This window comes from Melopsittacus undulatus (genome assembly GCF_012275295.1).
Source record: "Melopsittacus undulatus isolate bMelUnd1 chromosome W unlocalized genomic scaffold, bMelUnd1.mat.Z SUPER_W_unloc_7, whole genome shotgun sequence".
NCBI lineage: Eukaryota > Metazoa > Chordata > Aves > Psittaciformes > Psittaculidae > Melopsittacus > Melopsittacus undulatus.
The window spans coordinates 248544-262722 of record NW_022993949.1 but is presented as its reverse complement, the minus strand read 5'-3'; the positions used below and the strand labels follow the sequence as shown (position 1 = coordinate 262722).

General features: G+C 38.2%; 1 protein-coding gene across 2 annotated transcripts in view; it reads left to right on the top strand.

Annotated features, from left to right (window-relative positions):
- Positions 1-14179, top strand: part of LOC117438307 (terminal nucleotidyltransferase 4B-like) — a 53243-nt gene that overhangs the window by 16233 nt on the left and 22831 nt on the right. The window contains exons 2-5 of one of the 2 annotated variants that reach the window (XM_034073856.1): positions 1166-1244; positions 7269-7315; positions 10129-10249; positions 11248-11355. In XM_034073856.1, the coding sequence (XP_033929747.1) occupies positions 1166-1244; positions 7269-7315; positions 10129-10249; positions 11248-11355 (355 nt within the window). Of the gene's footprint in view, positions 1-1120; positions 1245-7268; positions 7316-10128; positions 10250-11247; positions 11356-14179 lie in introns of both variants that reach the window. The other variant, XM_034073855.1, reaches the window with a different exon arrangement.

The window sequence follows — 14179 nt, the reverse complement described above, 5'->3', positions numbered from 1 at the left end:
ACTGTTAAATACAACTTTCAGATATTTTTATATTTTGTTGCTACCTGTATTCAACTTCCAGCTATTAACATTGGATTTATTGAAGTGTGTATGCAGTGGGGAAGTATTAGATTCCCCATCTCATCTGCTCTTAATAAATTACTCTCTTTTGATGGTCCCTCAGAACTTTAAGAGGAGATGCGGTTGTACTTGGTAACTAGAAACAATGCATTTTTAAAAAATAGCTATTACTGTAATGCAGGAAACAGATTTGTTACTCTGTGGCTGATGTTAAAGGGTTGTGTCTGTTTTTCTAAATACATTGTGAGTCAAGATGATGTGTTTATGATATTATGGAAGCACAGAAATTTGTAGCACTGTATGAAGGCATTTTTGTTTCAGCTCTAATCATAGGTACTCTAAACACAACTTATTGACTGACATGTAATATGGTAAACTGTCAAATATATGGGTTAACTGCCTGTCAATCATTTACTCTTCTGAGCCACCACTGCTGTATGTGTACTACTTATTTTCTTGTTATGGGGGGAGAGTGCATAGTTTGTGTCTTTAAGCAGTAAAAGAAGCTTTTTTTTTTTTTCTAGCTCTAGTACTGGCACAATTGCTATCAACTTTTTAAAAGCTTTTTACTGAACACAGACTGATGCCTGAAACACCCTTGCTGGTGCCAAGGGCTGACTAGGAAGCATTATCTGAAAACCTCTTGTTTAAATTTTTGCAAACCTTTTACTCAGAGCTTACAGCTGCATTCAGACTTGAAGACTGAACCATTTCTCTGTTACACTGGCAGTAAAATACAGAGTGTGATTTTCAATGTGACTTGAAGGTGCTTGGATTTAGATTTGCTTCCACACTTTTAGCCAGTGCAGAGCAATATTGACCTATGGCACAAGAAGCTAACAGGAAATTAAACATTGCCAAGTGTTGTGAAACTGTTTTCTCTTTTAATTGCATGCTACTCTTGAACTGCCCCATAATTAGATAGGTAACTAGGAGCTCAAAAAGCATGTTTGATTAGAGTGGTTGCTGTTTCAGTCTCTTGTGTTGTTTTGTTTTTTTTCCATGACTTTCTGGTGGTTTTTTTGTTTGTTTGTTTGTTTGTTTCTCCCCTCTTTCTTAGTCTTCATGAAGAAATCATTGACTTTTATAAGTATATGTCTCCCAGACCTGAAGAAGAGAGAATGCGGATGGAAGTGGTGAACAGGATAGAAAACGTTATAAAAGAGCTCTGGCCTAATGCAGATGTGAGTAGGACACTTCTGTTTTTTAATAAATGAAAGCAACATTTTGTGTCTGTTTGCTTTGTGAAATATTGAATAATGAAAATACTGTTTGTTTTTCCATATTAAAAAAGCACAAACCAAAAACAACAACAAAAGGATTTCTGGTCAAATGAGAGAGATGATCTTTCTTCCTAGAATAATACAGGTCAACATTTTCTGTCACACATAGGAACAAAGACAAGCTAGATCTACTGTAGTCAAAGAGAGGTCATAAGGTATGCCAACATTTAGTCTCATGAATATTTATTTACTAAAATTGAGAACATACCAGGCATGCATGCTTGTAATGTACTGTGTTAAAAAAAAAAAACCAAACCAAAGCTACTGAAAGTCATCACTTTGCTAGTAGCAGGGCTTCTAGTCCAAAGACCTGTGGTCCTGAATATTAAGGTGGAATGCCAGCAATGCCATGTTTCGTAGACCATGCTATTTTTAATGGGCAGTTAAACTAAATTGATATCTGACAAATTTAAAGGAACCATTTTTTTTTGTACAGGAACAAACAAGTCTGTAGATCTGTGTATTGAGCTTAAAATCTGAAATGCCTCTTTCCAGTGAAGATGGATTTTTGCTAGTATTTCATTCAGTTGAAACAAGTTTCTTCTGTGCAGAGCTATGCTTTATTTCAATAAAGGTCGGATTAAAGGGAAGCCAAAGAAGATGCTTTTACAACTCAAGATGGTTTTATGGGCACACATTTGGAATTTTAGCATAATTGCATCTAGCTTAATTTTACCCCTCTACTAACATTTCCAGAATGGAGATGTATAGCTGTAGTCATCTATCTGTAGATAACAATAACTGAAAATAAGGACTTGTTAGCTGGAATGGTAAACCAAGGTCAGACAGCAGAATCTTTAGTATAAGGAATGCTCTTTGATCCTGCCACAGTAAAAGATAGTGTTTTGACATGAGTGACTTAAAACCACTGTTCGTTTTAGATCTTTTTCACCTGTTTTTTTTGGAATGTACTTTTTAGAAATTGGCAGAATATCACAGAAAATGAATTCTTTCTAAACTATAGGTATGTGGTGTGTGGTTTTGTGTGTAAAATACACTTACATTTTCAAGGTGGTTCATATGGTCAGCATATTAGTATTATCTTCCAGCCACCAGACCCTATCTGCCTACAGACATATCATATGGAAGGAGCACTCTTCACTCAGTGATAGCTGCCTTTGTACAGCTATGATAGTCAGTACAACATGTATCTGGTAGTTTTTTCTTTGAATAAAACAACCTTTCCAAGGGGACTCTGTAAGAGACTTTAGCATATCTCACAGGTGTTGTATAGCTCTCCTCTAACCCAGTGAAACAGTGTTGTAGATCCTAATCAAGAGCAGGAGTTAGTGGGCTGCCAGTTTGACAGGTGATAGTATAGGAAATAGTGTGGGTAGAAACCAGTGCTTTGATACACCCTGCCAAAGTCTTATAGTAGGGGATTTCACCACAATAGCTGACTTCTTCAGCCTGAAGAAGAGGCCGCTATTTCCTAAATAAGTTTGTGTGTTTCAGACTTAACTAGTGTAATGGGGAGAATGGGTTTGTTACCAGGGGATCTTTCTTTGTTACCACTAACACTTTGAAGAGGGCACAAGAACTCAGTGCATCCAGAGATGCTCTGTTTGTAGGACAGACTTGATCTGTAAAAGCTAGGCCTTTTGTATTAAAATGTTTGTTTTATATATATATATATATATATATATATATGACTGGGGGCTTGAGAAAAAAAAGTCTTTCTTTAAGCTAATTAAACTGTTTTTTTTAGCTGTAATCTGTTTAAGAGGGGGAAACAAATTACAAGCTCTGCCACAAGTGACAGCTGGCCATAGGACTTAGCTGTAATGTGACTGAGAGGAAGCTCACACAATGTAGTTGAAACCTGAAGTTCACTTTTCAATTATTACCAGTTAAAACTGCTATGACCCTCTTTCTTTGCTGTTCTTGAAAATGATAGAGAGCAAGAATGTGCCAATTTTTCTCAAGTCAGTAGCTGCTCTTCAGAGCTTAAATGCATTTTGTGTGCTGTTGTTACATTGAGGAAGAATTCTTCTCTTGTATGCCCTTCCATTTTCTGGAGGCTAGAGAGGAACTGAACAGTGACACAGCATGCCAGGTGACAATCTAGAAATTACAGTAATGCTATTTTTCTAATACTTACTTTACAGATCTGGTCGGGAACTGAACTGCTGAACTCAACTGTGTTCAACTTTGACAGTTTTTTGTTGTAATTTTTCAGTTGCTTGAGTCAATCACTAACCTTATGGAAATCTGTATCGGATTAGCTACTTTATTTAAGTTTTGAGTACACACTCTGAGAAGGTAGAGTGTTATCTGGTCCAATGTCCTTATCTTTAGCTGCAGTGTAAAATAGTAAGTTAATCTTTAAGCTGTTCATTTTGAGTCATAGATGCAGCAAATCCAGCTAAAATAAACTTGTAAGTTAAACATGCACATTCAGTTTGTAATTTCTCACTAAACATGTACATAAGACATACTCTATAAAAATCAGATACCAAGGAAAATGAAAATCAGGCTTCATGAATCTGAATGTACAGAGTGTGTAGAATATGTCTGTTCCTGTTCCACTTAGGAAGAGGCTGAAAAAGCAGATGGAGGGAGGGTAAAACTAGGTATCCTAAACTGTTACTTTATATACAGAAGTCATTTGCTCTCTGACTCAAGGGAGTGTGCTTAGAAGGAAACATTCCTACTAAGTGAGAACTGTTCTTGGCATCAGCAAGGCTCTGACCATCAGAAAGGCTTTAATTACGCTGAAACTGAACAACCCAAAACATTAAATGGAAGCATTTTAAGACAAAGCTTCTTGACCAATTGAACGTGAAAGTTTTACTACTGAACAAATAAGTAGTTATACAGTGGAATTTAGGATGTATTTGTCATAATGTCCTCAGCTTCGTGTCTGAATAATTATGTGGCTTCGTAAATCTGAAAAGAGGTAATGTGGCATACTTCACACAATTCAGTTATGAAAATATGGTCATTGTGAATGGAAGTAAAAAGATTCACTCTATTTAGCTTGACAAACTTCAGAAAATTCTTCTTAATGATGTAGAAGAAAGGGAACTCTAAACTGGCTACAGATAAGATTTTTGTTTTGTTTTGATGGAGAGACTTTGGAAGCAGAGTTTCCAAGCTTTTGTGGATTTCCAAGTTCTGTTGTGCATAGTGAGGACATATTTGGACACACACTGTAGTTAAAGCTCATCCAGGAACTTTGGAATTTAATACGAGTAAGTTTGAAGAAATGTGGGATAAATAGTAACAATAACATACAGGAGTACGAGTCCATTACAGTACTGTGAAGTCTTAAGTTATCTTATGAATGCAGATACATATCTCTGTCCACATAGAATAAAACCATAAGTGGTAGCGTTGGCACACTACAAAACTAAGTCTCAGATTTCTCAAGTCATGATAGTGTCCTGTATTTGGGATACTTTAGATATGTACATGGCTCCAGAGCTTGAACAGTTTAAATTCCAATTCTATAAATCAAAATCCTTTAATGGTTCTGTTCCGATTTCCTCACTCTTCCTCTCCCATCTTTCCAGATTTGATGAGAGGGATTGAAGTGTGGGTTTCTTTTATAATAATCCAGTGTTTCTCATATTCCAAATTATTGTACAACAGCAAATATTGTCTCGTTCCTTTCTGTAAAGGTCATATGTTGTATCAGTTTATGAATATTTTCAGGATTGTTTATTCAGTAAAGGCTCTCTTTGCTGTTCAGCTGAGCATACAGTTTTGTTTGAAAATGTGAAAGGACATTTATTTTTTTTCCAAACCCATCAGTGGTTGTTTGATTGTGGAAAAGCACTTTTCAGATATTTCTGGTGGACAAATAAATCCTGGTTTGACTGAACCCAAACAGTTTTACAGAGGATGCTTTTATTATTATCCTGTATTGAAAATAGTAATAATAGTTATTATTACATTCTTAGCTTTGTGATGCCTTTATGCTTTTGTCAAGATCTAGTGCAATACTGATGCTAGTTCTGTGGCTTCTCTTGCAGTCTTTTCTAGTTTGAGAAGCTGTGAATTTTCAACATTCAAATTACTGTCAGCATGTGCTTTTTTGGGGGGTGGGTTGAGGGAGTAAGAAGAGTTAAATGATATGAAAAAATCAAGAGGAAGCATGCCAACTAGCTTCCTAGTCTAATAAAGTATCAAAACACTTACTTGCAAAACACTGTCTTTTCCCATCTCTCCCTTTTTCTTATCCCTAAGGGGAAAACCATAAAATGTGGGTCACTTGACATACAAATAAGTGGCAGTCAAGCTAGTGCATGAGACTCACTGAAGCAGAATACACAAGTCTGTAAGGTGGCTCCAGGAAACACATCAGAAGACTGTCTGGTTGAAAATTAGTCCAAATGTGTAGATATTTTTATTTTGAAGTCTTACCAGTCCCCCTTTTGAGACTTATCAGGAGTCCAACCTCCCTGCGAGGCTTGGCTAAGTTAGAATCATGGAATCAGCTAGGTTGGAAAAGACCTTTAAGATCATCAAGTCCAACCATTACCTGAGCACTGCCAAGACCACCACTAAAGCATATCACTGAGGGCCTCATCTACACAGTTTTTGAATGCTTTCAGAGATGGTGATTCCACCACTGCCCTGAGCAACCTATTCCAATGTTTGATCTGTGGGTTTGGACAGCTTACAATGGACACCTCCTTATTTAAACCTCCAGTGCTAGTAAAAATCCAGCAAAATTAAATCTGGGGGATGTGAAACTCTGAAACATTTTTTTGTTTTTTGTTTAAGCAGAAATAAACAGAGTTGTGCAACTTGCTCTGTAGTTCCAAAAGAACTGTGATGCAATTTTTTTTAGTATGCAAAGCAATGGAAATATATTAAACTTAGATAATGTTTTTAAAAAGTGAAGGGTATACTTTGCGATATGAATGCAGAAAAGAAATTGTACTGAACTGGGTTTTTCTTAAGGTTCTGTCATTCTAAAGTGTTTTAAATCTGGGTTATGTTTTTTTGCTAAATTTAGTCATGGTGAAATTTTTTTATATTAAAAAGAAGGTTTTGTAATAGAAAAGTCAAAGTTATTAATGTTTTGTGGGTAATAACACTGAAGATTAGCAATTTACACTACACTGAAGATGTAAATGCTTTAACAGAAAAGAGTACTTCTATTCAGAATGTGCATGTTAGCAGTATCAAAATATACCAGTGCAGGGTAGCAATAACCAGCCTTTCCAAGCAATTTAATAGAACTTGTTTGTCTTCTGAATCCTGATGATTTAGAATCATAGAATAGATAGGGTTGGAAAGGACCTTAAGATCATCCAGTTCCAACCCCCCTGCCTCACGCTAGGCCATGTTGCCCAAGGCTTCATCCAACCTGGCCTTGAACACTGCCAGGGATGGAGCATTCTCAACTTCCCTGGGCAACCCATTCCAGTGCCTCAGCACCCTCATAGTAAAGAACTTCCTTGTATCTAACTTGAACTTCCCCTGTTTTAGTTTAAACCCATTTCCCCTTGTCCTGTCACTACAGTCCCTAATGAATAGTCCCTCTCCAGCATCCTTGTAGCCCCCTTCAGATACTGGAAGGCTGCTCTGAGGTCTCCACGCAGCCTTCTGTTCTCCAGGCTGAACAGCCCCAACTTTCTCAGCCTGTCTCCATACAGGAGGTGCTCCAGCCCCTGATCATCCTTGTGGCCTCCTCTGGACTTGTTCCAACAGTTCCATGTCCTTTTTATGTTGAGGACACCAGAACTGCACACAATGCTCCAGGTGAGGTCTCACAAGAGCAGAGTAGAGGGGCAGGATCACCTCCTTCGCCCTGCTGGTCACGCTCCTTTTGATGCAGCCCAGGATACGATTGCTTTCTGGGCTGCAAGCACACACTGAAGCCGGCTCATGTTTATTTTCTCATCGACCAACACCCCCACGTCCTTCTCAACAGTGCTGCTCTGAATCTCTTCTTCTGTTCTTGTGTTTCAGGTGCAGATATTTGGAAGTTTTAAAACTGGTTTATATTTACCTACAAGGTCAGTAATTTTTCAGTGTAAATTCTGTACAAAAAATAGCCTTTTGAGTTTATGCCTTTGTACTGCCTTATTTGATCTCCTAATATCTGTTACTTGTGTGTATACTTGTTATATTAAGAAAGTGTTAAGCTATTAGTACTCTGCAAAGTGTATACAAAAATTAGTAATTAAGACTATTAACTGTAGTACCTGTGGCTATATAGATTTTGCATGTATTAGTAAAAGATCTGAAAATACCATGTTGTCAAAAAAGGCATGTTTTGTGACTTGGCTTTCTTAGTGACTGAACTGAAATAAGAGTTTGGCCTTAAAAGAAAAGCTAAGTTTTATCTCCACAGGTGATTAAATTGAAACATTTAACATTACCTTCTTAATGATAATCTTAGCACTGAAGAGACAAGATTGCATACAGAATTGCTTTTTTTCTTTCACTCTTCTTTAGTGAAATCTGTATAATAGCTACCATCTACCTTTTCCAAATTTATTACTAGTTTTCATAAAGAAAAGTAATTTTTCAGTTACATTGGTATCTTCTGTGTAGAAAATGTAAGTATTTTTGACAATTATATAGAAATAGAATGAAAGGCTTAAATGGCTGCAGGGGACAAACACATTTAAATGGCATAAGTCCTGAAGTTAACACTTGAACTGAGTTCTGTACTTTGGGAACATGAGGAATTGGTATTTAGTACTGACTACAAGTGCTGGATACCCAAGTCATCAATTCATGTACTTTTGAAAAAAGAATCTGACAGATGTTTTAATACCCACTTTTAGTCTAAGGGGTTGCAGGAAGACTGAATTGCTCAGTTTCTGGTTTGAAAGTCAGAAGTAAGGTGTAAAAATACATATTGTTTTCACAATACCTCATTTTTGGCCTTTTTTTCCCCATTGATTTTAAATAGGCTTGATTAAACTTGATGGGTTGTTGATAATGCGAGAGCTATACCTATCCACATGACTGATTGTTTTGAAACTGATGCAACAAAACCACTTTGCTGTTGTCTATTTGATTTCATATACTGCCTTTTCTCCATGCTTGTCTCAGCTGAGTTTTGGGGGGAGAAAAAATCCAGGTATTTTTAAACACAGTACATAAGCTGACAAAAACCCCTCCTGTGGCAGTACTTGCTATACTTTCAAAATAATGAGTGTTTGCATGGGGGTAATTAATTCACTGTTGCCTTCTGTCCAAGCTTCCTTTTGCTCTAAGTTTTCCCTGCCTATCAGTAACTGTATAGTTAATTTAGATTTCAGGTTCTGGGATTCAGAAAGACCTACAGTGTGTTTGTTTTTGGTTTTTTTATTCTGTTATTCTGTGTTATATTTTGTCTAATCTTTTACTTAAGCTGATATTGAAGGTTTGGGTACAGGGTTGTTTAGCTGCTGCATCTCTGTTATTTTTCAGGCAATATCTATACTCAGGGTGACAACAGAACTGCTTTTTCTCTCTTGGTGTGTATCAGAAAAGAAATGTGTCTTGTTAACTCTCAGCATCAGTGGTGGGTTTAACACCAATTTAGTTTAGAAGTGTCCAGTAGCATTTGCTGCTCTCCAAGCAGGTTTTTAACATAGTTTTCTGCAGCTGGCTAAGTGCTGCCTACCCTTGCCAGCTAAATGGCATGCAGCTGAACTGCTGCTGACACTGCTTGTTGGCAAGAGATATTTCGGTTTCTTTGAGGTTGTTAAAGCAGTGTTGTCTGTGAAACAGCAGACCTGTAGGATCTGTTGGGAGGAAAAGTATTCCTAACTTTTTTTGGTGCCACCTGTTGCACAGTTTTCTGTGCCACTGGTCTGCTCGTATAGCTGCAGGGTTATATGCTTGTCTCCTTTGTGTTCCCAACCAAGCAGGGAAAATCAAAGAAGTTGGGGAGCAAAGAGGGAAGAGCTCAGGATCTCACAGTAGCCCTCACTGGCTTTGGTTTGGACACCAGTCATCTTTTGGATTTGAGTTTAGGCATTGAATTAGGGTGTCAAATCCCTTTGTAGTCAGATGAATGTGTACGTGCATAAGGAGGAAGTGTAGGGATGGAGACACCTCTTCAAGGAGCCGAGTTAATGAATGAAGTTAATTAGATAGTTTGATCTTGCTTAACAGCTTGTTGCTTCCTGAATTCAAAGTTGCCACATTTTCTTGTCTCCTTCCCTGTTCCCTGTTCTTGGCGCTACAGACCAGCTGCTTACCATGTGCTAGCTGGTGCTCTGATCACCCAGAAACCCAACTTTGAAATGCAAAGAGGCAGGAAATTACCCAACAGTGTTTTGTTTGTTTGTTTTTTTTTTAGGGGTGGGGAATTGGTTTTTGCCACATCCATTAATATGTTGAGTTGATTTGCTGTAGATTAGACAAACACCAGACCTACAGCAAAGGAGGAGACAGGGCCATGCATCTGGGAGCAGAGGATGGAGACCAGGACTTTCCCTTTCAGTGACAGGCTGTTAAATCAGCATTACTGATTAATACAGCCCAAAGGTGGTGCTCCACAACAAGTTAATTTCTTGCTCAGAATCACTCTGGAGAAGCAGATCCATTTCTGCTGACAGCGTGGCCTGAGGAGACTAATCTTGGGATTTGCAGCCCAAGTTATTTGTGTGTGTGTGTGTGTCTGTCCCCTCCCTTGGTAATCTGAAATATTCTGTAGTTCCCCAGGTGTAAGAGTTCATCCCCCACCTCTTTTCTCAGAAAATTAAGAATAAATTATTTGGTTATATTCTGTCAGCTTTATTTTAGTTATGTGTGGATGTCAGCTGTTTATCTTTTAAGTGCATTGGTCTTTTAATTTGAATAAATCTGTGCTTTCTTTCTATTTCAGTGATATTGATTTAGTTGTGTTTGGAAAGTGGGAGACATTGCCTCTTTGGACCCTGGAAGAAGCTCTTAGAAAGCACAATGTAGCAGATGAAAACTCAGTAAAGGTTTTAGATAAAGCAACTGTAAGTTTGGGGGAAGAAGGTGTTTCCTTGTTCTAAGCTAAATGTCTAATAAAATATCTTGGTTAAGAGGATGAATTTTCAGAAGCGGAAATTATATATAAATATAAGATAGAACCTTTTTATTTATTACAGTTTTTTATTACTCTAAAATAATTGATAGTGCTACAACAGAAGTATTTATTCTGTTGGGGAAAATAATCTGATTTTTCATACTACACAACATACACTTGTTTTAAAGTGAGATTATACTAGTCATTGTTGTGAATTAATGTGATTAAACTTGTGAATTTCTTGACTCAATTTTTACATAAGTAATTTTTTCTTATTGTAAGTAAGCAGACATAATACATTTCCACATAGAAGTAAGTACTAAGTACAGCCTTATATAAATATGTAATAGTATGCCTTGCACAGGATAGGATAAATTCCATTATAACTTTCTACCTTCTGCTAATTGTAAGAGTATGTTGGGGGTTAAACAGGTGTCTAATTGATAGCTATTATTAGTAGAGAGAGGTAATTTGGGAACTACTCAGGTGGAGATATGTCGGAGTGTTCTCAATATCTTGTGCTTCTTGTCTGAAGATAGTTTTGATGAGGAATCAATGACCCACAATGACAGGAGTGTGTATTTTCTTGAGTATCTATTACCATTGATCTTCATTTCTTAAGCATTTGTCTCCCTCTAGTGATTGTTTTTCCCACTAGAGCTGTGCTGCTGCACTAGGAGATGACTAAAAACACTTTAAAAGGAATCACTTTGAAGATTGTTAAATTCTGTTAAACAGGATAGTAAATTGAAAATGGCATTTATGAGTTAGAAAAGCAAAGTTGATGTAAACAGATTGGCAAGGAGAGTGCATTCTTAAATAAACAGGAGTACTGTTTTCTCTCAACAAAGTCATAAAATGTTTCAGTTTTACTGGTGCATGTAAGTACAAATGAAACCAAATGTCTCTTGGAAATCTGTATTGACTTAACCTGTCTTTCTCTTGCAGGTGCCTATTATTAAACTGACAGATTGCTTCACTGAAGTAAAAGTTGATATAAGCTTTAATGTACAGAACGGGGTTAAAGCAGCCCAGCTTATCAAAGATTTTATCAAGGTTAGTCAACACTGTAATAGAGCTAGAGCTGAATATTTGATGACTTGATTTTATATTTTACTTTGACTCCATCCTGACTAGAGATGATACACTTTCACTCTGTTATTTTTGTTGTCTCCTGCTACTCCATGATGTTCTTAGGTTTTAGATATTTTGCCCTGAAAGACATGAAGATAGCAATGTATAAAGTATTGAGAAGTTTTAATGGTACTAAAGAAAATGCACTAATACCTGTCTTAAATGTTCTGCTCTAACTGTGGCTCATTTAACTTAAAATTAGTAATAACCACACATTGCTGAGAGAGTAGGAATAATGATGTTCTAGAATGAATATTATTTCAGCATACAAATGCTAATAAGGTAAATTTAGTAAGTTATTGTTCAGGGTTTCACCAATACCTGTATCATAGATACATTACAGTTGTTTTTGTTTAGTATATGGGGTCATTTTGTTAGGATTGATGTGTATTTGAAGTTTTGAAGGACCCTTACACTATTTTCCTTTCCTTCCCTTCCCCTATTCAGTGCATTGGGACACTCATAGCAAATGCCTCATAGAACCAGTAGAAAATTTTTCTTCTATTTTTATGTTCTGTGTAGGGAGATGAAGTGCAGTTCAGTCTCACTTAAGTGTGTAGGTATTACTGTTCTACTACTGACTGCTTGGGGTTTTTAACAAAACTAATGACAGCAGGAGAATCAAAGTATTTCAATAGCTAAACATGTAAAACTCCTTCATAAAACTCCATACATCTGAATAAAGCAAGCACTTCACTTTCAGTCATAAGGGTTAGAAATCATGTACATCTGTTTTAATAATGTCATTGAGTTGCAGGAGGTCTTCTAAATTTGGGGGGATTTTCAGTTGCTGATGAGTTGAAAGTATGACCTTCACCTTGTTAATCTTCATTTCCTTTATGTATGTTTAGTAGCAAGTATGAAAGTAGCTCGGTTTGCTTCTTGTCCTGGGTTCAGCAGTAGCAGTCATTTTTCTCCTCCTTGGTAGCTGGTGCAGTGCTGTGTTTTGACTTTCAGGCTGAGAATGGTTGCTGATAGCAAGCATGTTTTGAGTTACTGCTCAGATGTTTGGTTTGTTCAAGGCCTTTTCTGAGCTCATGCTCTGCCAGGGAGGAGGGGAGGCTGGGAGGAAGGAGAGACAGGACACCTGACCCAGGCTAGCCAAAGAGGTATTCCATACCACAGCACATCATGCTCAGGGAGGTAACTGGAAGTTGGCCGGAAAGGGGGGAACTAGCTCTCTTCCGGGTTGGGCTCATTTTGGCGGGTGGTATCGTATTCTCTCTCCTTGTTTATTTCTCTATCATTGTTTTTATTAGTGGTAGCAGTAGTGATTTGTGTTATACCTTGATTACTGGATTGGTTTTTATCTCAACCTGTGGGAGTTACATTACTTCGGTTCTCCTCCCCATCCCTTTGGGAGCGGGGGGGGGGGAAGGGGTGTGTGGTTCTGCGGGAGACTGAGGTGGGGTTTTAAACCACGCAAGCTGTGCAGTTTGGTTTTAAACCACAACAGTTCTACAGTGTCTTATTTCTTTAAACTGTAGAATGACACAGGAGAAAAACCTCTGTCCTTGGTTTCAGTAGAATAATCTGAGTTCTTGTCTGCATAGTCTCACCTGTGTGCTTATATATAAACCTTGTGTTGATGAGGCCTCCTGCACCTGCATTCACAGTAAGAGGGTGGGGTTGGTTCAGAAACCTTCCTTCTTTCAGTCTCTATTTGATGGACAGAAGTTGATTGTGTTGGCCAACCTTTTGCTGCTAAATCAAGACCAACAGTTTTGTGCTATGTAGCTTCTTGTTGGGGAAAGAAGATGCCCAGATTCTCTGTCTTAGGACACGTACTTGGAATTTGGCAGCTAACTTCAGTGTTTGCATACTGTACATTGTCACATTGCCTTGTGGTGGACAGGCAATCTGTATTTGGTTTTCTGTCACAACATAAGGGCTGTATTTCAGTTAGATTCTGCATACACATTTCTCTTTAGGTAAGTCCTTAAGGCCCTGCATGCTTGCCCAAAATTGACTACGTGCTTCTTGATTTATGACTGGATTTATGACTGATTTATGACTGGAGTGCTGAAATGGAAGGTTACAGGCTCTTTAGGAAAGACAGGACAGGCAGATGAGGAGGGGGGAGTAGCTATTTATGTTAATGATAGGCTAGAGAGTATGGAACTCTGTCTGGGAACAAGTGTTGGGTCAAGAGAGGGCTTGTGGGTTAAGGTCAAAGGGAGAACTGCAATGGGGGACATTATACTGGGGATCTCCTACAGGTCACCTGATCACAAGGACTGTGTGGATGAAGCAGTCTATAGACAGATAGGAGCAGCCTCATGCTCGAAAGCCCTTGTCCTCATGGGGGACTTCAACCACCCCCATATCTGTTGGAGGGATGGTACGGCCTGGCACAAGAAATTGAAGAGGTTCCTCAATTGTGTGGAAGACAACTTCCTTCTGCAAATAATAGAGGAGCCAACGAGGAGAGGTGCCCTGCTTGACCTCATGCTCATGAACAAGGAGGGGCTGTTAGGGAATGTGATGTGCCAGGACAGCCTTGGCTGTAACGATTATGAGATGGTCGAGTTTGAGATCCTTAGGACAGTGAGAAGAGCATGCAGCAAGCTCACTGCCCTGGACTTCAAGAGAGCAGCCTTTGGCCTCTTCAGGAACCTGCTTAGCAAGGTTCCATGGGATATAGCCCTAGAGGACAGGGGGGCCCAGGACTGCTGGTTGATATTCAAGGATCACCTGCTACAAGCCTAGGAGTGTTGTGTTCCGAATAGAAGGAAATGTGGCAGGA